The sequence below is a fragment of the Oncorhynchus kisutch genome, linkage group LG5 (assembly GCF_002021735.2).
Source record: "Oncorhynchus kisutch isolate 150728-3 linkage group LG5, Okis_V2, whole genome shotgun sequence".
NCBI classification, from domain to species: domain Eukaryota; kingdom Metazoa; phylum Chordata; class Actinopteri; order Salmoniformes; family Salmonidae; genus Oncorhynchus; species Oncorhynchus kisutch.
This window is the reverse complement of record NC_034178.2, coordinates 2,939,472-2,963,834: the sequence shown is the minus strand read 5'-3', so window position 1 is coordinate 2,963,834 and position 24,363 is coordinate 2,939,472. Positions and strand designations below refer to the sequence as shown.

The window sequence follows — 24,363 nt, the reverse complement described above, 5'->3', positions numbered from 1 at the left end:
TCTGAAGAACTGTAGATGCCACATCAAGAAACCCCACTTAACTCAAAGGCTATTTATCAGTCAAGAGTTCTCCAAGGAACCTTAAAGGCATAGTTCGTGATTTTGGCAATGAATCCCTTTATCGCCTTCAACAAAGTCAAATGAACTCGTGGATACAATTTTGATGTATATGCATCCAGTATGAAGGAAGTTAGAGGCAGTTTCATGAGCTATCGCTAACTAGCGTTAGTGCAATACTGGAAGTCTATGGGAACAGCTAGAATAACAAATTTCGCTATTGTTAGTTAGCAACTTCCTTCAAATTTCATGCACAGACATACAAATGGTCTCCACAAGTTAATCTGACTCTGGAGATGTAGATAAAGGGCTTCACAGCCAAATCTCGAACTGTCCCTTTAAGAGCTGAGGAAGAACTATTTAAGAACCTTGTTTTTTTCAGTGTAGGCCTACTAGAAAAACAACCTATTTGGGGAAGTGAGAAAAGACATGGTAGGCCTTGTGTAATTCAAAGTTGGCCTACATGTTCCATTGTTGGTGCAGCATATGTCGCATTGCTTTGCATGAGATGCTATAGGCCTTTTTGTTGGAATATCTGATGATGTTATTTATAGATCAAAAGCTCTATGCAAAAAAAACTATGCTGTGTATTTCTCAGCGGGTCTTTACAGTCATGGCAACGTATCTAGGTGAGCTGCATCAACAGATAGCCTTGATGTCCAATTCGTATGCAGCCTTGGTGAATTCTTAATATCGACGTAAAGGGGAAACATTGCGTTTAGGTTTAGGGCCGCAGAGTGTTTGACTGGGCCAGTACTGAGCTGAGCCCGTGGAAGTGTTGCAGAAGTGAGCATTACTGCAGTGATACAAACCCGAACAAACCCGACTGAGAACAGCGGCAGCCAAAGCACAGCGAAAAGACGCAGCCTCGATACAGTCTGCAGCTAAATAGAATTGGCATAACAGGCCCTACAATCACATGAAAAAAGTTCCGCTACAGCTGAAATCTATGTGTTGCTGTGTCGTTGCGTTTAAGGGATTTGTTTTTGTGTGTTGGCTTTTTTCCTGCTGCGCTTCTGGCACGCGCGCGCTCCACACACACACACACACACACACACACACACACACACACACACACACACACACACACACACACACACACACACACACACACACACACACACACACACACACACACACACACACACACACACACACACCACCAGCAGCAGCAGTGGCAGCGGTATTGGGGTCTGCGCAAATAAGTTATTCACCCCCTCCTCCCCTCCTCCTCTTTCTCCCTCTCCTGCTCTCCCCCTGCGCTCACTTGGTGCACAATTGCGATTGCAGCTACAACACACCAGCAACCACAAGCTTGCACCTAACAGTGCAGTCACAGGGGGAGATACACACACACACACACGCACACGCACGCACACGCACCCATACGCACGCACGCACACACACACACACACACACACACACACACACACACACACACAGGGGGGTCTCTCTCTCGCTTTCTCTGTCACTCTCTCAGTCTCTCACTCACCAGTTGGGTTCTTGGTTTTCTTGAGACTCTTGCCACAAAGACACTGCAGCATATGCGATCCTTTGCTGTAAATGTTCCAAAGAAACCTCATCGATTTGGTCGAGGAGCGCTCCAGCAGCCTAGACACCCTCATGGGGACTCGCTCCCCCCGCTTGCATAACAGCCAGGTCCCGTTGGGCTTAGCTCTGCGACTCGGCCCAACCAGCTGGACCATAGAACAGAACAGGTGAATCCCAGGGTCTTTCGCGTTGGCGTTTAGCTGCAGAAACGCTTCGTTATACCTCAGAATGAAGGCGAATGCTGCAGTTTCCTCCACTTGCTCCTGCTCCTTAACGGTATCGCTGCTGCGGGTACTGCTGCTGCCGCCTGGCCGGCGCGTCAGAAGCCCAAATAGACTCTTTAGATCGCATCTGCCGCACAGGGGGAGCGGTGCGGCAGACAGACATGCGGAGCTAGCGTGTAGTCGGCGGAACGCAGGGGATTTCTGGACAAAAAACCATTGCATATTAGTTCGTACGTTCCCGGGGTGACGGTGGATATGGGATCGGTCCGTTAATGAACCCGTAGGGGTACCATCCCTATGCGAACACTGCAGCGGAGCTTTCTAACCTACAACGCATAGCAAATCGCTGGAGCCCCGAATCCAAATCAAGTCGCGTCGTCACGTTGGTGAAGGCTACTCGTTTTTACTGTAAATCCCAGCAGGAATCAATCCCGTCGTTCCTGCGTCTTTAAAAAAAACGTGTTGAATATTTAATAAAGCCTAGGCTTTTTTTAAATGAATAATCCATGCTTCTCTGATAGAGTCCCAGTGCACTGCTGCTGCTCTCCTATCCGGATAGTTTCTGTTTTCTCTTTCCCCCTCTTCTTTTCCTCTCTTCCTCACCTTGTTGATGAAAATAAGCTGACTACGGCCCTCCCTTCTCCCAAAAGTATAACGCATCCGGTAGGGATGTGTGTGCGTGGTCCCGTACCCCTGCGCTCGAGAGAGGCGGGCGCGAGGAAGGGGGTGGGATGAGAGGGAGGAGGGGTTCAAGCCAAGAGATCGGTTTTCCATTACGTAGACATGTGGTTTCCACATCATCACCTACGAACGAGACGCTCCCCCAGTTTTGGTAAAAGTGACTCGAGATATCGTCACATCACAGGTCGGCTCGCTCTCTCCTGTCTTTTCCAGTCACTTCCAAACCGTGATTGGAGTTCTCCATTGGGGGGAGAACATAGGCTGAGGCTCACGCAGGTGGGTGAAACGTCCAGTGCGTTGTAGAACCATATGTAAAATAATAGGTCAACAATTATCCTACAGTTTATTGATAAGTGCTCTCTAGCTAGAAATCCTAGTGTGTGTGTGTGTGTGTGTGTGTGTGTGTGTGTGTGTGTGTGTGTGTGTGTGTGTGTGTGTGTGCGTGTGTGTGTGTGTGTGTGTGTGTGTGTGTGTGTGTGTATTCCAGCAGATGCATTTAAGTGCAGCGTTGAGCATCATTTTGTTGGCTATAACTTCTCCCCGTGGACCCGACCTGCTCCACCCGCATAGCACCAGCTCGACATCCGGTGCTGAAAGGACAGCGCCAGGACCAGCATCATATCAGTGGTGACGCATTCTCCCATTTTCCCTGCATGTTCTTCCATATATAATTAGTTTAGATTCTAACTTTCGACAAGAGAGCCATATTGCCCAGTCTTGAACCACCAAGAAAGGTTCAATAATAACAATATTATATGTTATTTGTAAAGTGGATTTCAAGACACCCCAGAGCTGTGTTGACTGAGCGGGTGATAACTCTATTCATGCAAGGCACTACCGCTTTATTTGAACAACGTTGTTTAGTCACTTCTCAGTGTTCAAGGCCAACGCTTAGCGCTATTACTCAACACATAAACAGCTCAGAACATTGCAGCAGGTGAGAAGAGGTAAGATATTGCATAGGAGGTCGGCTGTGGTGTGTATAGAACCACCACAGTCAAAACTTGTCCATTTTCTTAAAATGTGTTTCTAAATATAAGGTTATAATATACAGTGCCCTGGGAAAGTATTCACCCCCTTTGCCTTCCCCACATTTTGTTATGTTACAGCCGTATTCTAAAATGGAATAATACATTTAAGAAATCTACACACAATACCTCCATTGATCATCCTTGAGGTGTTTCTACAACTTGATTGTAGTCCAAAGGTAAATTCAATTGATTGGACATGATTTGGAAAGGCACACACCTGTCTATATAAGGTCCCACAGTTGACAGTGCATGTCAGAGCAAAAACCAAGCCATGAGGTCAAAGGAATAGTCTGTAGAGCTCCGAGACAGGATTGTGTCGAGGCACAGATCTGGGGAAGGGTACCAAAACATTTCTGCAGTATTGAAGGTCTTCAAGAACACAGTAGCCTCTTAAATGGAAGAAGTTTGGAACCACCAAGACAAACTTAGCAATCGGGGGAGAAGGGCCTTGGTCAAGGCACATGACAGCCCGCTTGGAGTTTGCCAAAAGGCACCTAAAGACCCAGACCATGAGAAACAAGATTCTCTGCTCTGAAGAAACCAATATTAAATTCTTTGGCCTGAATATCAAGCGTCACGTGCGGAGGAAACCTGGCACTATCCCTGCGGTGAAGCATGGTGGTGGAAGCTGTGGGGGTATTTTTCAGTGACAGGGACTGGGAGACTAGTCAGGATCGAGGGAAAGATGAATGGAGCAAAGTACAGAGAGATCCTTGATGCAAACCTGCTCCAGAGCGCTCAGGACCTCAGACTGGAGCAAGGGTTTACCTTCCAACAGGACAATGACCCTAAGCACACAGCCAAGACAACACAGGTGGGTCTTCAAGACAAGTCTCTGAATGTCCTTAAGTGGCCCAGCCAGAGCCCAGACTTGAACCCATGTCTGGAGAGACCTGAAAATAGCTGTGCAGCAAAGCTCCCCATCCCACCTGACAGAGCTTGAGAGGATCTGCATAGGAGAATGGGAGAAACTCCCCAAATACAGGTGAGCCAAGCTTGTAGCGTACCCAAGAAGACTTGAGGCTGTAATTTCTGCCAAAGGTGCTTCAATAAAATACTGAATAAAGGGTCTGAATACTTATGTAAATGTGATATTTCTGTATAGTTAAAAACTAATAGCCACCAGATTTTGCTTTGTCATTTTGGGGTATTGTGTGTAGATTGATAAAAAACTCAGATTTAATACATTTTAGATTAAGTCTGTAACCTAACAAAATGTGGAAAAAGTCAAGAGGTCACATATATATATTATTTTTTGAATATATATTTTTTGAATATACATATAGTACCAGTCGAACGTTTGGACACACCTACTCATTCAGGGGTTTTTCTTTATGTTGACAATTTTCTACATTTAAGAATAATAGTGAAGACATCAAAACTATGAAATAACATATGGAATCATGTAGTAACCACAAAAAAGTGTTCTTCAAAGTAGCTACCCTTTGCCTTGATGACAGCTTTGCACACTCTTGGCATTCTCTCAACCAGCCTCACCTGGAATGCTTTTCCAACAATCTTGAAGGAGTTCCCACATATGCTGAGCACTTGTTGGCTGCTTTTCCTTCACTCTGCGGTCCAAGTCATCCCAAACCATCTCAATTGGGTTGAGGTCGGGTGATTGTGAAGACCAGGTCATCTGATGCAGCACTCCATCACTCTCCTTCTTGGTCAAATAGCCCTTACACTGCCTGTAGGTGTGTTGGGTCAATGTCCCACTAAGCGCAAACCAGATGGGACGACATATCACTGCAGAATGCTGTGGTAGCCATGCTGATTAAGTGTGCTTTAAAATCTAAATAAATCACAGACAGTGTCACCAGCAAAGCACCCCCACACCATCACACCTCCTCCTCCATGCTTCATGGTGGGAACCACACATACGGAGATCATCCATTCACCTACTCTGCGTCTCACAAAGACACCGCGGTTACAACCAAAAATCGTAAATTTGGACTCATCAGACCAAAGGACAGATTTCCACTGGTCTAATGTCAAGTGCTCGTGTTTCTTGGCCCAAGCAAGTCTCTTCTTCTTATTGGTGTCCTTTAGTAGTGGTTTCTTTGCAGCAATTCAACCATGAAGGCCTGATTCACGTGGTCTCCTCTGAACAGTTGATGTTGAGATGTGTCTGTTACTTGAACTCTGTATTTGGGCTGCAATTTCTGAGGCTAGTAACTCTAATGAACTTATCCTCTGCAGCAGAGGTAACTCTGGGTCATCCTTTCCTGTGGCGGTCCTCATGAGAGCTAGTTTCATCACATCGCTTGACGGTTTTTGCAACTGCACTTGAAGAAACTTTCGAGGTATTTGAAATTTTCCACATTGACTGACCTTCATGTCTTAAAGTAATGATGGACTGTTGTTTCTCTTTGCTTATTTGACCTGTTCTTGCCATAACATGGACTTGGTATTTTACCAAATAGGGCAATCTTTTGTATATCACCCCTACCTTGTCACAACACAACAGATTGTCTCAAACGCATTTAGAAGGATAAAAATTCCACAAATGAACTTTTAACAAGATACACCTGTCAATTGAAATGCATTCCACGTGACTACCTCATGAAGCTGGTTGAGAGAATGCCAAGAGTGTGCAAAGCTGTCATCAAGGCAAAGGGTGGCTACTTTGAAGAATTTCATATATAAAATATATTTTGATTTATTTAACACTTTTTTGGTCACCACATGATTACATATGTGTTATTTCATAGGTTTGATGTCTTCATTATTATTCTACCATGTAGAAAATAGTAAAAATAAAGAAAAACCCTTGAATGATTAGGTGTGTCTGTAAATATATATTTACTTTTATTATTTATTTTTGATATTTCATAGGCTACACCCAGGCTGTAAAATCTGTGCTACTTTCGGCATTCCATTCCAAAATAATTTTTCCTTCGACTCTCCTTGCCAGAGAGGCTAGTTTTTCACAATGAAATTCCACCCTCATCTACCTCAGTTTTCAGAATGGAATTGGGCAACCCTCTACCAGAGCGAGAGAACAGTTGGAGTGTGTGAGAGAGAGAGCTCCTCATTCATTGATCTTTGTCACAGTACTGAATGGGCAGGCCACTCCTGGGACTATCATATGGTTGCCTGTCAGCCACCATTAAATAGCTAACAATGACAGACCCGGCTGGTACTGGCCCTTTCAGATACTGTCTGCTTCCTAAATGGCATACTTCTCCTTACATATTGCACTAGTATATGAAGAAAAAAAACACCCCCCCCCCCATTTCATTGCTCATTATATCTCTACCTATCTTTCTTTCTCTCTCTCTCTTCTCTCAGACAACACCTTTTACTTATTTGCAAGTCTTTGAAAAGAACACATATTACATTCCAAAAACATTTCAAAGATGGGCACATCCCCATGGCAACAGAACAACTAAACTCAACCTTGGATAACTGTGGTGATTGCTTTACTCTGTACAATCATTGTGGTCCATCAATAGTCAATATGCCCCAAGAGAACTGTGGTGTGTGTGTGTGTGTGTGTGTGTGTGTGTGTGTGTGTGTGTGTGTGTGTGTGTGTGTGTGTGTGTGTGTGTGTGTGTGTGTGTGTGTGTGTGTGTGTGTGTGTGTGTGTGTGTGTGTGTGTGGTGTGGTGTGTATGTGTGTGTGTGTGTGTGTGTGTGTGTGTGTGTGTGTGTGTGTGTGTGTGTGTGCTGCATCACTCAGAGAATGTCATTTTATTACAGCTGGGTCTACGTCTACACACCAGAGGGGGGTCTCTAACATGATAAATCCCAAGCAGAAAGCCTCTACAGTACTATAGTCTTTAACCTCTGGTGGGTAGAGAAGACTGGAGCACTCAGATGTGTGGCCAGTATATTCAATCACATGCATTGGATTAGGACTTCCAGACTGTCTGCAGTACATTGGAGAATACAAGATGGTCCTTCTATTGATGAACTACTGTCTATATGTTTGATTCATCACAGACACAATGTATAGGTGATAGTATGTTCTTTCTTCTATCATTTGAGACCAAAAACACAAACAACATTAGCGATGTATCATTATAACCATTAAAAGGTTTTGGAGTAGCAATACCTCTTCCCCTAGTTGAGCACACATGTTCTACAGCAGGCTACCAAACACCTATTAGTGAATCAAAAGGTTTATGAGGCTCTCTGATTTCTGCTTAATATCACCACCTGCTGGCCATTCAAAACACTGACAGGCAGATACACTACCTATATAAACTAACTCTGCCCTATGTGCCTTCTTAACTATTTTCCAGGTCATGGAAATGTAAGAGATAATAATAAAATATCTTGAAACAGTTTGAGAGACAGACAGACAGACAGACAGACAGACAGACAGACAGACCGACCGACCGACCGACCGATCTCTCTCTCTCTCTCACACACATGTATTCTGGTGAAATCTGCCTGATCGTGCGATAGCTGACATTTTGTTGAAGTAAAACTAAACGAGAGCGCTGCGTGACCAGGCTAACTCTCTCTCAGTGCCAGACACTGTTCTTCCTCTTGCTGTGCTGCTGCTGCTGGGCCAGACGGGAGCGCACCTGTCTTCTGTGAAACACCACCAGTCGGCGCTGTAGAGTAGGGCTCACACCCTCCATAGTGACCTCATAGTGCCTGTACCTGACACCTGCTGTCCCCTGCGCCCAAAACCCCTCACTGCAGCATAGCTAGGGAGAAGGAGAAAGAGGAGTCTGTACTGTTCCTGTAGTTATCTGTACTGTACCTGTATCTGTGGGTGTCTGTACTGTTCCAGTAGATGTCTGTACTGAACCTGTAATTGTCTGTACTTGTAGGTGTTTGTACTTGTAGGTGTCTGTACTGTACCTGTATTTGTCTGTACTGTTCCTTTATGTGTCTGCACTGTACCTGTATGTGTCTGTACTGTACCTGTGTCTGTAGGTGTCTGTACTGTACCTGTAGTTACGAGGTACAATATAGCCATGGGTTTGTCTAGGATTGAGAGTGTGAGTAGATAGCAGGATAGCCACACACAAGGTAGTGTGTGTGTGTGTGTGTGTGTGTGTGTGTGGTTGAGGGGAAGGATGAGAAATATGGAGAGTGAACGTGTGATATTACCCAGCACTCATTTCCTCATTTCCCAGCACTCACAAAGTTGTCAGTGATTGTATCATCTCTAACCAATCAGAGTATCAAAGACAATGACAAATTTCCAGAACACCACTTTACCCACATGTGTTCTGGCTTTGTCCCAACCCATCGGTTTCTGGGACCAATCAGAGCGTTTAGAATGTGTTTGCATTCTAGAAATCATCAGGGAGGTACTCAGTACCAGACTAATTGCAGAGATTAAACTTACATCCATGGACGTGGCGTAGCGTTTGGCCGGAGCAGGGAGTTTGGGTAGCCAGGCAACAGCATTCATTGTTTACAATGTCAAGGCACCATGCTCCTTCTGTTCAACTTCTCCTAGCCAGTCTCTCAACCACAACTCTTTCTGTTCCGCCTTCCACACGTTTTTACTCTGTATCCGGGCCATTTCTATGTTTTGAGGGGAAATGAGGGGGAAATAAGAGGCTTCTGGTCATAGTGGGTGTCATATGTGTCAACAATGTTTTCAGGACCTGTTTGCCAGTTCAACTCTTTGCTGAGTTACGAGGTACATTACATGGCCATGGGTTTGTCTAGGGTTTAAAGTGTGAGTAGATGTGTGTGTGTATGTGTGGTTGAGGGGTAAGCTGAGAAATCTAGAGCTTAAATGTGTGATATTGCCCAGCACTCATTGTTTACAATAATGTCAAGGCACCATGCTCCTTCTGTTCAACTTCTTCTAACCAGTCTCTCAACCACAACTCTTTCTGTTCCACCTTTCACACATTCTTACTCTGTATCTGGGTCGTTTCTCACATTTGAGAGGAAGTGATGGGGAAATAAGAGGCTGGGAAATACCAAAGACTACAAAATGTCCACCCTGTTTGATTTTTGTGATGTTTAATTGATACAACTTTTATTGGAGATTTACACATTTGGAGCAAAAGGAATCACAAGGAAAAATCAAAGCTGCATTTCATTCCGAAAACCTGTCCCCTCTGTTCGTCCCTCTATCCTTTGCTTTGCACAGTTGACTATTTCAAAATGTCTAAAGTACTGAATGGCGCTGCCCATGCTAAAACAGCTTTTGGGGACTAGAGTCCTATCTATCTCTATGAGAAAGTCCTCAGTGGCGTGTCAAAGCAGCCATTAGTGCACATATATAAAGATGAGTCAAAGATTTTCCACCTCCATGGTGGAAACCTAAATATCACTTGAGCCCTGTTCGAATACTCATACTAACTGCATTAACCATACTATTTGTGACTTGAATTGAGTATATAGTATGCGTATTGGTCATAGTATGGATATAGTTATTATGCCAAAAGTTCCCGGATGTCGTACTAAATTCTCCAAAATATGAAGTATACAACGCAGAGGACTGTTTCCGTACTTTAGGGCCCATAATGCAATTCTTCAGGAAATGGGCATGGCTTCACATCGTTTTCCAATATGAAGATAATGGCGGAAAAAATGCAGCCGAAGTACGAGAGCGGATACAAATTCATTGCTTTAACTAATTAAGACAAACATTAAGAAAATGTTGAGCAATGTAACAAAGTAATGATTTTTCAAATAAGTTACTTTACATGTTATGTTGGCTGACAATTTGTTAGCTATGCTGTCCTTACGAACCATATTGCATATCATTACAGCAGTATGCTAGCTACCTACCTAACGTTAGTTGGCTACTAACTTATACATCAAACTTGCCAGTATATTAACTATAGGCTAACTAACTAACTACCCAATGTTTATTGACTTGATTATTCCCGTCATTCTTAGCTTAGCTATATGGTACAGTCGGTGTGCGTTCTCAATGGACATTCGGGTGCTTTCATGAATTCGCTCTGGCTATCTACTCTGACTTCAAAGGATCCCTTCTGAGTGTGCTTATGTCTGCATAACGAGGAAGTAAAAAAAAAGAAAAGTGCAACTTCAGACTATTTCTGGTCTAGTGTGTGATGACAGCAGAATACACTGCCCAGCCGTACACAATTAGAAAGAGGAGTTTCTCATGATTAAAATGGTGTCCAATTAAAAAATAAAATCTAAATATACACATTACAAGAAATTTGACAAAATAGACAGACATACCTACAGTGGGGCAAAAAAGTATTTAGTCAGCCACCAATTGTGCAAGTTCTCCCACTTAAAAAGATGAGAGGCCTGTAATTTTCATCATAGGTACACTTGAACTATGACAGACAAAATAAAAATGAGAATAAAAATCCAGAAAATCACATTGTAGGATTTTTAATGAATTTATTTGCAAATTATGGTGGAAAATAAGTATTTGGTCACCTACAAACAAGCAAGATTTCTGGCTCTCACAGACCTGTAACTTATTCTTTAAGAGGCTCCTCTGTCCTCCACTAGTTACCTGTATTCATGGCAGCTGTTTGAACTTGTTATCAGTATAAAAGACACCTGTCCACAACCTCAAACAGTCACACTCCAAACTCCACTATGGCCAAGACCAAAGAGCTGTCAAAGGACACCAGAAACAAAATTGTAGACCTGCACCAGGCTGGGAAGACTGAATCTGCAATAGGTAAGCAGCTTGGTTTGAAGAAATCAACTGTGGGAGCAATTATTAGGAAATAGAAGACATACAAGACCACTGATAATCTCCCTCGATCTAGGGCTCCACGCAAGATCTCATCCCGTGGAGTCAAAATGATCACAAGAACGGTGAGCAAAAATCCCAGAACCACACGGGGGGACCTAGTGAATGACCTGCAGAGAGCTGGGACCAAAGTAACAAAGCCTACCATCAGTAACACACTACGCCGCCAGGGACTCAAATCCTGCAGTGCCAGTCGTGTCCCCCTGCTTAAGCTTGTACATGTCCAGGCCCGTCTGAAGTTTGCTAGAGAGCATTTAGATGATCCAGAAGAAGATTGGGAGAATGTCATATGGTTAGATGAAACCAAAATATAACTTTTGGTAAAAACTCAACTCGTCATGTTTGGAGGACAAAGAATGCTGAGTTGCATCCAAAGAACACCATACCTACTGTGAAGCATGGGGGTGGAAACATCATGCTTTGGGGCTGTTTTTCTGCAAAGGGACCAGGACGACTGATCCGTGTAAAGGAAAGAATGAATGGGGCCATGTACCGTGAGATTTTGAGTGAAAACCTCCTTCCATCAGCAAGGGCATTGAAGATGAAACGTGGCTGGGTCTTTCAGCATGACAATGATCCCAAACACACCGCCCGGGCAACGAAGGAGTGGCTTCGTAAGAAGCATTTCAAGGTCCTGGAGTGGCCTAGCCAGTCTCCAGATCTCAACCCCTTAGAAAATCTTTGGAGGGAGTTGAAAGTCCGTGTTGCCCAGCAACAGGCCCAAAACAACATCACTGCTCTAGAGGAGATCTGCATGGAGGAATGGGCCAAAATACCAGCAAGTGTGTGAAAACCTTGTGAAGACTTACAGAAAACGTTTGACCTCTGTCATTGCCAACAAAGGGTATATAACAAAGTATTGAGAAACTTTTGTTACCGACCAAATAGTTATTTTTCACCATAATTTGCAAATAAATTCATTAAAAATCCTACAATGTGATTTTTTTTCTTCTCATTTTGTCTGTCATAGTTGAAGTGTACCTATGATGAACATTACAGGCCTCTCATCTTTTTAAGTGAGAGAACTTGCATAATTGGTTGCTGACCAAATACTTTTTTGCCCCACTGTATGTTTCCCTATAGGAAACAATGGGACAACCTCAGAGTTCCATGAGTAATATTTTGTTGTTGTTTACATTTTAACTACAAACAACATGTCTCATTGCCAACAATAGCAAAGCAGGCATTGTGACTTAGAATGTTCGGAAGGCGAGTTGGTGCTCAATAGAACTAATAGGAGCTGGCAGGGTGAAAAATGCCCTAAAATAAGGCCTGTTTTTTCCTGATTACTTCAAAACTACGGCAAGCAGCTGGGACATATAGTAAAACTATGAAACTGGGCTCCATGACGGATGTGATGAACTAGTTATCAGAAAAAAAAGCATTGTTAAAAATGTCATGTGTCCAGCCTATTACAGTCACCAACAGTCTGGATAACATGAACACTGCCGAACCAGGTCTGCTAAGGCCTAAAATGGTCAAAGTGTACTCATTTGTGTCTGGAAGTAGCTAGCAAGCTAGCCAACGTTAGCTTGGTTTCCATTGTAAGGTCAGAACGCTCAAATCAACCCTACTCTTTGGCCCGAGCATCTAGCGTGTGCTCCAAGTGCAAAAAACGCTCTGAATTTACAAAAGGGACAATCTGACAACACTCTGAATTTACAAGCGCACTCTGGCCCTGAATTTAAGAACACACCCGAATTCGTAAAATGTCTAACAAGTAATTTGCATCGCAACATCATCAACTTCCGGTGGACAGGTGAAGAACTACTACGCTCAATTGAAAGGATACTGTTTGTTTACAGTACGCTAAAATGAACTAATAGTATATACTCATTAAGTATGTAGTACACCGTATGTTAGCATGGGTTTTCAAACACAGCTTTGGTGCTTGCCCCAGTTTACTCTATTTACAAAACGCCGACAAGGCGCCGACAAGGAGCATTTTCCTTGGCTGCAAACCACCAGTTTCCACTATTTTCCAAAAGACTACATCGTATTACGAAAATTGGTGGAATTCGCCTCCTTACACGAGAATGGCGTATTGAACTGCACTCAGATATGCGAGGCTCATTTCAGCAAATAATGTTTTCGACTCAATACACTGAGAAAGAGATTGTTGTGGGATGACGCGGTTCCTACGATTTATCCCAGCGATAGCCCGAGCAGAACCGATACTTCTTCACCTTATGTTAGCCAAAAGGACGAGAAGAAGCAACACAGACCAAACCAAGAAGTTCAGGATAGACCACGCATGGATTATTCTGTTATCCAGAACAGCAGGGAGCCGAAACGGTGAGTAGAGAGTTAATGATGGAGGCTACGTCACGTCAACGTGCTGAGCGTCACTTCTGATTAACCAAGGAAAGGCTCCCGAGGAAAAACTGTTACATTATAGCAGATTTTTGCTATTTCATCAAATTATTCCGCAAAATGTAAACGAACAGCAATCAGGTATAGTCTATCTAGTCACAGAAATATGGAATGTGTGTTTCATTGGCTTTTTGAGAATTGATAGGTGAGTTAAAATGTACATTTTCGAACGAACTATGTGCTATTGTTTACACAGTAAACTAGCTTGAGTTCGGCTAAATCTATTTGGGAATGAACTAGCATACTTTCATTCTGTGAACATGGTTGGAATTATGCCTCTACAATGTCGGATGTGAATCTAGATTAAGCTAGTGTCAGATGTTGACAACTGCACACTCAACGTTGTTAGTGACATAGATTTCCTGATGTACAGATGTGCTACAATGCTAGCTTGTAAATTTGTATGCATTTGGACAACTGTGAAATTACGTTGTCATTACTGATGTATTGTACTTCTGTATTACATACATTCAGTCTTATTCAAATAAACAATAATCAATCATTAAAACGGCAAGTTTTTCACTCCCCTCTGTGTCCAGTGAGCTCCAGTCAATGGAAGCCATGATAGAGGTTAAGGAGTCAGAGACAGCCATGGCGGGTTTTGAGGAGTCAACGGAAGCCACAATAGGCGTTAAGGAGTCAATTTCAGCCGCAATGGATGTGAAGGAGTCCATGTCAGCCATGATGGAAATTAATGAGTCAGAGTCAAAAGAAGCCGTTGTGGGCATTAAAGAGTCACAGGGAGCTGTTATGGAACTCAAGAGGCAGTCTTCCTCCTCTGGCGGCCAGGGGCGGGACAGAGACCGGGAGTCGGACAGCTATCACCAGCACCTCCAGTGTCCCCACTGTCTGCTCCAGTGTAAGAGCCACTGCAGCTACCTCATCCACATCGCTAAGATCCATCCAAGCCGCCTGGATGACACGCCTGTGGGTCGCCTGGGCAACGCCATCTTCTACCAGCGCACGGCACGGCTGTTCCACTGCAGCGTGTGTTTCCACACGGCCAGGGAGTTCCCTCGCCTCTACGACCACCTGCTCACCTGCCACTGCCTCTCTGGGAAGGGCCAGGGTGAGGAGGGAGAAGGGGATGAGCGTAGGGGGGAGGGGGGAGAAGAACAGGAAGGTATCAGTGTAGATGTGCTGTCAAAAGACAGTAGTCATCCTCTCAGTGAGCCCAAGGCAGAAGAGGAGGATGAGGACAAAGGAGGAGCGAAGAAAGAGGGAGGTAGGAAAAGAGGACTAGAGGAGATGGAGGAAGGCGAGGATAACGAAGAGGACTCCCGCTCAGCCGGCAGCCCCATGAAACGAAATAGAAGCTCTACGGCAGGCAGTGAGGAAGAGGATCATGATGAAGAGGAAGAGGAGCTACAGACCAACAACAACAAAAAAAGTGACAAACACAAAAAGCAGGAAGAGGCCTTCCTGACCAAATATATCCAGCGCCAGGGGGGTCGCTACAACTGTCGCCTGTGCGGCAAGCGCTCCAAGATGAAGGGCCATGCCATCCACCACGTGAGCTACAAGCACGACGTGCCCAAACCTTACTGCTGTAAAGAGTGTAGCAAGGCCTTCATACTAGAGTATTCGCTACTCAACCATATCTACCACAACCACAGACAGGGCATGTACCGCTGCCTCTTCTGCCCCTTCAGCTCTGACGTGGTGTGGGGAATAAAACGCCATGGCAACCGCTGCAATGCCCGAAGCGGGGAGGAGGGGGAGGGCAGCAATGGAGAAGAGTGATTGGTTAATGGTTGCTAACACATACTTTACCTTGGTAATCAGGAGAAGGGACATTACAGCCAGGCCTACATTATCTAGGTTCTAGAATCTCATTGCATTGTGCATCTACTAGGCTAGTAACCCTAGGTACTGTAGATTCCACTGTCACAGAGGTGTAGATTCTCAGTGAAGTATGTATTTACTTCCTCTGTACACACAGTGATGAAGAATGATGTACTTTGTCATTCTGTTGACTTTTCCTGATATACGTCTGTGGAGCAGATGGACTCAAATGTAGAATATGTACTTTGTGAACTCGCAAACAGCCGTAATATGTACATGACAGCAGTTGATGACTCATAATGCTACACAATGAAACTATCAACTGACAAAACATGTTTTTTGTGTATTTTTTACCTGCCTTTGTATTATCTTTATTACTTGGGATGTGTTTGTATCTTGGAAAACAATACAATAAAAATAATACACATTTTAGGTACAATATAGCTGACTTCTTCTGCCATAGAAGTCGAGACACACACCCACATCTGCAGCACAGGAGCTGGGAAACAAACAGTTTGCATCCTGTGCTGCAGGTGTGTGTGTGATTTTGGGCTGTTCCTTACACCTCTCCACTGTGATTTCCTAAACTAACAACGGCTTTTTGTTGTGAGTAGGCTACAGCAGCGTCTCAACCCATTCTTTTATTTCATACACTGAACAAAAACAAATGCCACATGTACAGTGTTCGGTTTCATGTGTTGAAATAAAAAATCTCAGAAATGTTCCATATGCACAAAAAGTTTATTTCTCTCAGATTTTGTGCACAAATTTGTTTACATCCCTGTTAGTGACTATTTCTCCTTTGCCAAGATTATCCATCCACCTCACAGGTGTGGCATATCAAGAAGCTGATTAAACAGCATTTTTACACAGGTGCACCTTGTGCTGGGGACAATAAAAGGCAAGTTCTGTCAAACAACACAATGCCACAAATGTCTCAAGTTTTGATGGAGCGTACAATTAGCATGCTGACTGCAGGAATATCCACCAGAGCTTTTTTCCAGAGAAAGGAATGGTAATTTCTCTACCATAAGCTGCCTCCAATGTCGTTTTAGAGAATTTGGCAGTATGTCCAACCGACCTCACAACCGCAGACCACGTGTAACCACACCAGCCCAGGACCTTCACATTCGACATCTTCATTTGCGGGATGTCTGAAGGTGTGTGTGGTGGGTGCTGAGGAGTATTTCTGTCTGTAATTAAGCCCTTTTGTGGGGAAAAACTCATTCTGATTGGCTTGAGCTTGGCTCCCCAGTGGGTTGGCCTGGCTGCCAAGTGGGTGGGCCTATATGCCCTCCCAGGACCACCCATGGCTGCGCCCTTACCCAGTCATGTGAAATCCATAGAATAGGGCCTAATGAATGTATTTCAATTGACTGAATATCTTATATGAACTGTAACTCAGTAAAATATTTGAAATTGTTACATGTTGCAAATATATTTTTGTTCAGTATATATTTTGTATTAAACAGTACTAGATTGGTGATATGAGAGGACACTACTTTTGCATAGTAGTAAGATGTGTATTTCATTTAAGAACAGGGAGTAACGGTACAGTAGGTGGTTTCCTTTCTGTCTCCACCAACTGTTGTGTTCAGCTACAGTATTTTCCTTTGCAGTGACACAGATAGTGCCTTTTCACCACACGTGTCAACAGCATGCACCCTGGTACACTACGAGCACATGTTCAGTTCCTTAGTGGTGAGTGATAGCGAACCAACATCATTGTCATTGGGCAAGACACAGAACAAATCATTTCTACCACATTTCCTGTGTGATATGGCTGATTACCCACTTGAATGTAGCAGCACTGACAGTGCGGATCACATGTGCATAAAGGTAAGTCACCAACATTAATGAATCAGTTTAGATTTTACAGATCAATGTTCTTCAATGGAGATGTTAGCTTAAGTGTTATTTTTTATTATTGGTCACAGTTGTATTTCTATAGTTGTTAAATCACAGACACTAGCTAGTTTTCCATCCGATTGGCGACAGATTTTCATGCGAATTCATGCGCATAAAAATAATATTTTTGCTTATTTAAAAAAACAACGGGTTTTTTCTTCTTTTTTTCATAAAACCATATTGACTTGTTGCAAATAAAAAGGCTGTGCGTCATGACGTGGTGCACATAAAAATACAATTTGAATTAAATTCCCATGTACCGAATAAAAAATACAAGTTAAATGGGTTTCCATCACATTTTTAACTCTGCAGGTGGGTTTCTCACACAATTGTTTGCATTATATAGTGAGTGTGCCCACTCTGGTATAGGCACATGCGCTACAAAAATCTTTCAAACTGGAAACACATATCTCCCTCACTAGCTTTAAGCACCAGCTGTCAGAGCAGCTCACAGATTACTGCACCTGTACATAGCCCATCTATAAATAGCCCAAACAACTACCTCTTCCTCTACTGTATTTATTTATTTTGCTCCTTTGCACCCCATTATTTCTACTTTGCACACTCATCTACTGTCAAATCTACCATTCCAGTGTTTTACTTGCTATATTGTATTTACTTCGCCACCATGGCCTATTTATTGCCTTTACCTCCCTTACCTCACCTCATTTGCTCACATTGTATATAGACTTATTTTTTCTACAGTATTATTGATTGTATGTTTGTTTTACTCCATGTGTAACTCTGTGTTGTTATATGTGTCGAACTGCTTTGCTTTATCTTGGCCAGGTCGCAGTTGTAAATGAGAACTTGTTCTCAACTTGCCTACCTGGTTAAATAAAGGTGTTCTCAACTAGCCTACCTGGTTAAATAAAGGTGATCTCAACTTGCCTACCTGGTTAAATAAAGGTGTTCTCAACTAGCCTACCTGGTTAAATAAAGGTGTTCTCAACTTGCCTACCTGGTTAAATAAAGGTGTTCTCAACTTGCCTACCTGGTTAAATAAAGGTGTTCTCAACTTGCCTACCTGGTTAAATAAAGGTGTTCTCAACTTGCCTACCTGGTTAAATAAAGGTGTTCTCAACTAGCCTACCTGGTTAAATAAAGGTGATATAAATCTAAATAAAATATCCAACAGCGAGCAGGGCGCAGATAGCGCTGTTGTCTAGAGCGCATGTATAGCCTACATGGTAAGATTATTATGGACAACAACAAAAAAATCAAGATTATTTTTATTTGTCAAACGGCAGAAAGGATCATGTTCAATGCACTTTAAAAAAAAAATCGGTGCTGGATTATGGTGATATTGTCTATATGCAGGCCTCAGCAAATACCTTAAAAATTTGACACAGTGTATCATGTTTTAAGATCTATTACAAACGCTAGATCATTCACGTCATCACGCACTGATTTATATCCGCCAAGAAGTCCCGCTGGTGGGAAAATGCGCGTATTTTCTTTATGCGGGTTTGAGAATACTAGTATGAAAATCTGTGGCCAATTGGATGGAAACATAGCTATTGAAATCAGAGTGGAAAATCAGATTGAGGTTTCATCTCAATGACCGCATGCATTGCCTGGGAGATTTAAAAATAACAATTCATAAGCTTCACAATGCTGCTTTACAGCTCTACACCTATTTCAAACTATCTAAATCAAACAACGTTTTTTGTTTGTTGACATATGCACAGGGTGCAGCGTAAGTGGTGCAAATTCTTATCAGCAAGCTTCCTCGACAGTAAAAAAAGTGCTAAAAAGTTAAATACTACAGTACCAGTCAACTACTCATTCAAGTTTTATTTCAATTGTATTTTTTGTGCTATTTTCTACATTGTAGAATAATAGTGAAGACATCAAAACTATGAAATAGCACATATGGAATCATTTAGTAACCAAAAAAAGTGTTAAACAAATAAAAATAGATTTTATATTTTAGAAAAGTAGCCACCCTTTGCCTCGATGACAGCTTTGCACACTGTTGGCATTCTCTCTCTAAACACGCATACACGTGTTTAGCAGATGTTTTTGCAGGTGTAGCGAAACACTGCACCCTGTGCATATCACAACAATTTTTTAATTTTTTAAAATTTAGATACTTGAACTCATTTACATTTACAGTGCCTTGCGAAAGTATTCGGCCCCCTTGAACTTTGCGACCTTTTGCCACATTTCAGGCTTCAAACATAAAGATATAAAACTGTATTTTTTTGTGAATAATCAACAACAAGTGGGACACAATCATGAAGTGGAACGACATTTATTGGATATTTAAAACTTTTTTAACAAATCAAAAACTGAAAATTGGGTGTGCAAAATTATTCAGCCCCTTTACTTTCAGTGCAGCAAACTCTCTCCAGAAGTTCAGTGAGGATCTCAGAATGATCCAATGTTGACCTAAATGACTAATGATGATAAATACAATCCACCTGTGTGTAATCAAGTCTCTGTATAAATGCACCTGCACTGTGATAGTCTCAAAGGTCCGTTAAAAGCGCAGAGAGCATCATGAAGAACAAGGAACACACCAGACAGGTCCGATATACTGTTGTGAAGAAGTTTAAAGCCGGATTTGGATACAAAAAGATTTCCCAAGCTTTAAACATCCCAAGGAGCACTGTGCAAGCGATAATATTGAAATGGAAGGAGTATCAGACCACTGCAAATCTACCAAGACCTGGCCGTCCCTCTAAACTTTCAGCTCATACAAGGAGAAGACTGATCAGAGATGCAGCCAAGAGGCCCATGATCACTCTGGATGAACTGCAGAGATCTACAGCTGAGGTGGGAGACTCTGTCCATAGGACAACAATCAGTCGTATGTTGCACAAATCTGGCCTTTATGGAAGAGTGGCAAGAAGAAAGCCATTTCTTAAAGATATCCATAAAAAGTGTCGTTTAAAGTTTGCCACAAGCCACCTGGGAGACACACCAAACATGTGGAAGAAGGTGCTCTGGTCAGATGAAACCAAAATTGAACTTTTTGGCAACAATGCAAAACGTTATGTTTGGCGTAAAAGCAACACAGCTCATCACCCTGAACACACCATCCCCACTGTCAAACATGGTGGTGGCAGCATCATGGTTTGGGCCTACTTTTCTTCAGCAGGGACAGGGAAGATGGTTAAAATTGATGGGAAGATGGATGGAGCCAAATACAGGACCATTCTGGAAGAAAACCTGATGGAGTCTGCAAAAGACCTGAGACTGGGACGGAGATTTGTCTTCCAACAAGACAATGATCCAAAACATAAAGCAAAATCTACAATGGAATGGTTCAAAAATAAACATATCCAGGTGTTAGAATGGCCAAGTCAAAGTCCAGACCTGAATCCAATCGAGAATCTGTGGAAAGAACTGAAAACTGCTGTTCACAAATGCTCTCCATCCAACCTCACTGAGCTCAAGCTGTTTTGCAAGGAGGAATGGGAAAAAATTTCAGTCTCTCGATGTGCAAAACTGATAGAGACATACCCCAAGCGACTTACAGCTGTAATCGCAGCAAAAGGTGGCGCTACAAAGTATTAACTTAAGGGGGCTGAATAATTTTGCACGCCCAATTTTTCAGTTTTTGATTTGTTAAAAAAGTTTGAAATATCCAATAAATGTCGTTCCACTTCATGATTGTGTCCCACTTGTTGAAATGTGGCAAAAGGTTGCAAAGTTCAAGGGGGCCGAATACTTTCGCAAGGCACTGTATTTGGGCTGCAATCTGAGGTGCAGTTAACTCCAATAAACATATTCTCTTCCTTTCCTGTGGCGGTCCTCATGAGAGCCAGTTTCATCATAGCGCTTGATGTTTTTTTTGCGACTGCACTTTTAAGAAACTTTCAAAGTTCTGCATTGGCTGACCATGTCTTAAAGTAATGATGGACTTTTGTTTCTCTTTGCTTATTTGAGCTGTTCTTGCCATAATATGGACTTGGTCTTTTACCAAACAGGGCTATCTTCTGAATAACACCCCTACCACAACTGATTGGCTCAAATGCATTAAGAAGGAAAGTAATTCCACAAATTAACATTTAACAAGGCACACCTGTTCATTTAAATGCATTCCAGGTGACTACTTCATGAAGCTGGTTGAGAGAATGCCAAGAGTGTGCAAAGCGTAGCTATTTTGAAGAATCACAAATATAAAATATATTTTGATTTGTTTCACACTTTTCTGGTTACTACATGATTACATATCTGTTATTTCATATTTTTGATGTCTTCACTATTATTCTACAATGTAGAAAATAGTAAAAATAAAGAAAAACCCTTGAATGAGTAGGTGTGTCCAAACCTTTGACCGGTACTGTAGATCTGGTCTCTCCAACCCTGTTACTGGAGAGCTACCATCCTGTTGGTTTTCTCTCCCACCAGGTTTCTGTAGAGCTACCGTCCTGTAGGTTTTTAGTCCAACCCTGTTACTGGAGAGCTACCGTATTGTAGGTTTTCACTCCAACCCTGTTCCCGGAGAGCTACCGTCTTGTAGGTTTTCACTCCAACCCTGTTCCTGGAGAGCTACCGTATTGTAGGTTTTCACCCCAACCCTGTTCCTGGAGAGCTACCGTATTGTAGGTTTTCACCCCACCTGATTATAATAATTAGCTAGTTGATAAACTAAATCAGTTTAGTTACAAATGGGGTTGGAGTGAAAACCCTTCGAGGGTTGGAGAGCCCCTGTACTCGATCAGGGTTTCCCAAACTTGTTCCTGGACCCCTGGGTGCACATTTATTTTTTTGCCTAGCACTACACGGCTGATTCAAATAACCTATTTTTTTATTTTTATTTTACCTTTATTTAACTAGGCAAGTCAGTTAAGAACAAATTCTTATTTTCAATGACGGCCTAGGAACAGTGGGTTAACTGCCTGTTCAGGGGCAGAACGACAGATTTGTACCTTGTCAGCTCGGGGGTTTGAACTTGCAACCTTCCGGTTACTAGTCCAACGCTCTAACCACTAGGCTACCCTGCCGCCCCATTAATCATCAAGCTTTGATTATTTGAATCAGCTGTGTAGTGCAAAAACTACACGGCGCCCTGGACCGAGTTTTGGAAACTCTGTACTAGAGAAATAGGTCAATAGCATGTAGAATACATGTCAAATACAAATAATATGTCAATAGGAAAAAGTAACTAACTTCACCTCAAGCTGTTTATGACAGTACATTTCCTGTTCCAATTTGTATTTCCACATACACAGATGTGAAATAGGCATGATGGAAAGACCCATGTGAGCATTACAATAACTTCACCCCTTAAGGGAACATCAGGGGCTTTCTCCAGTTGTAGTCACAGTGTGAATAGTGAAACTAGTGTAACGTTAGTATAGTGTGAGGGGAAAACATTGTTCGTGTTTCACATGGATGAATTGGCATCACACTGTTTCTGCATTCAACAACACTACTCTCTCATTGCCTAACCAATATCTTTCACTTCCTCTAACATAGTGTGGTTTTGGTGTATTCAAATGAAATATATAACACTCTCTTTTCTTCCCTTATCATTCCCAGTGATGCTTGTACACCAACCTAAGTAACAGGAGCGGTCAGCCTGGTCAACTCCCCCTGTTGCTGTGGTCAAGTTACTGTTGTGGTCAGTCACAATGAACATCTCAGTAGAGGTGGCCAGAGGGGTCAACAATGCCACCCTGGAGATGCTGGTCAGTCCTGTGATGACCGTGGCTGTGCCTGTTATTTACCTGTCTGTGTTTGTGTGCAGTACGCCCTGCAACCTGCTCTCTCTGGTAGCACTGCTGAATGTCCATTACAAACACCACACTCCCACGTCTGTGTTTGCCATCAACCTGTCACTGGCAGACCTGCTCTACAGCGCCTTCCTGCCCCTACAGGTGAGTCACTGCCACTACAGGTAAAACACAGCGCAGTCATGCTGTAAGTGCCAAGTACAAGGTTGTCTCTGACACTCTGGCACCGGTTACAACTAATCTGCACTGTTATTGCTGTCACATGTCACAAAGTTTCCAAATAAACTTTTCCTTTCTTAGTGATGACCACTAAGCCCATCTCTCTCTCTCTCTCTCTCTCTCTCTCTCTCTCTCTCTCTCTCTCTCTCTCAGGTGTTGTACCACCTGTGGGGTAATGACTGGCCGTGGGGCGCTGCTCTCTGTGGCCTCACCACCACAGCCCTCAACTGCAACATGCATTGCTCCGTCCTCACCACCTGTGCCATCGCACTCGAGCGCTACTGCGGTGTCGTACGCCCGCTACGCACCAAACACTGGCGCACCGCCCGGAGAGCCACCATCACCTGCGTCCTCATCTGGGCATTTGTTCTGATTACTCAGACACCCTTGCTCCTCCGTGACCTCACCCTCCGGGTCGTCGAGCTAAACATCACAACCTGCTTCGACGTGCTTCCACGTAAACTGTTCATTCACCAATCAGTAGCCTATCTCTACTTCCTAGTTGTTCTGCTGATGTTCTACGTGTTGCCTTTAGTCGTCCTGGTCAGCTGTTACGTTGCCGTGGCCAGAGGCCTGCACAGGTCGTTGCCGACGGCAGCTGAAGGCAGTAATGGTAAGATGGAAGTGTTGTCAAGGCGACGGGCTCAGACCACAGTCGCCTTGGCAACCCTGTGCTTTGTGGTGTGTTACCTACCAACCATCACCCTTCATGGCCTGCATGTAGTCTTCCACACCCAGGGCAAGAGCCTGTACAGATACTATAAACTAGCGCTGAGCATCAACAGCCTCAACTGCTGCTTTGACCCGTTTGTGTACTACTTTGCGTCGAGGGAGTTCCGTCTGGCTCTGAGGAGGCTGCTGGGGCGGTGTGTCCCACTGGGAGAGGGGGAGGAGCTTGGGACCTCTGAGCTGGTGTCCTTGACTAGGGAGCCTAGGGAATCTAAGGACCACTACTAGGCCGTAGTTGATCACTAGATAGTCATGCTGGAATGGACTCAGTATGCAGATGCCAAAGCAAAAGACCCAAACTCTATTTTGTTATTTTATGGACAGACCCTGTGTGGTCTTCATTATAAAGCAGTTTATGCAATTGTTGTCAATGCTAATTTTTATAGTTATTCTGCCTTCATTCCGTTGACATTTATTATTGAATAAATCTTAGACATGCAT

At 43.2% G+C, this 24,363-nt stretch overlaps 3 protein-coding genes across 5 annotated transcripts in view; 2 read left to right on the top strand and 1 right to left on the bottom strand.

Annotated features, from left to right (window-relative positions):
• Window positions 1-2,538, bottom strand: part of LOC109890512 (fibroblast growth factor 14) — a 75,705-nt gene extending 73,167 nt beyond the window's left edge. Inside the window, exon 1 of the mRNA XM_031824069.1 lies at window positions 1,550-2,538. Within this exon, the coding sequence (XP_031679929.1) occupies window positions 1,550-2,054 (505 nt within the window). The 5' untranslated portion in view covers window positions 2,055-2,538. The remainder of the gene's footprint in view (window positions 1-1,549) is intronic.
• A 10,444-nt stretch (window positions 2,539-12,982) lies between these two features.
• On the top strand, window positions 12,983-16,115 carry LOC109890498 (chromosome alignment-maintaining phosphoprotein 1-like). Of its 3 annotated transcripts, none has more exons than XM_031824068.1 (2): window positions 12,983-13,513; window positions 14,131-16,115. In XM_031824068.1, exons 1-2 carry the CDS (start codon window positions 13,473-13,475, stop codon window positions 15,332-15,334), a joined length of 1,245 nt encoding a protein of 414 aa, XP_031679928.1. In that variant the 5' UTR covers window positions 12,983-13,472; the 3' UTR covers window positions 15,335-16,115. The 3 variants fall into 3 exon arrangements, with proteins under 3 accessions (XP_031679928.1, XP_020338014.2, XP_020338015.2); XM_020482425.2 differs by lacking the exon at window positions 12,983-13,513 and adding an exon at window positions 13,545-13,672; XM_020482426.2 differs by lacking the exon at window positions 12,983-13,513 and adding an exon at window positions 13,554-13,736.
• An 881-nt stretch (window positions 16,116-16,996) lies between these two features.
• Window positions 16,997-24,363, top strand: LOC116374143 (P2Y purinoceptor 8). Its single transcript, XM_031824073.1, has 3 exons — window positions 16,997-17,215; window positions 22,781-23,118; window positions 23,347-24,363. The coding sequence occupies exons 2-3, from the start codon at window positions 22,873-22,875 to the stop codon at window positions 24,148-24,150; spliced, it is 1,050 nt and encodes a 349-aa protein (XP_031679933.1). The 5' UTR covers window positions 16,997-17,215; window positions 22,781-22,872; the 3' UTR covers window positions 24,151-24,363.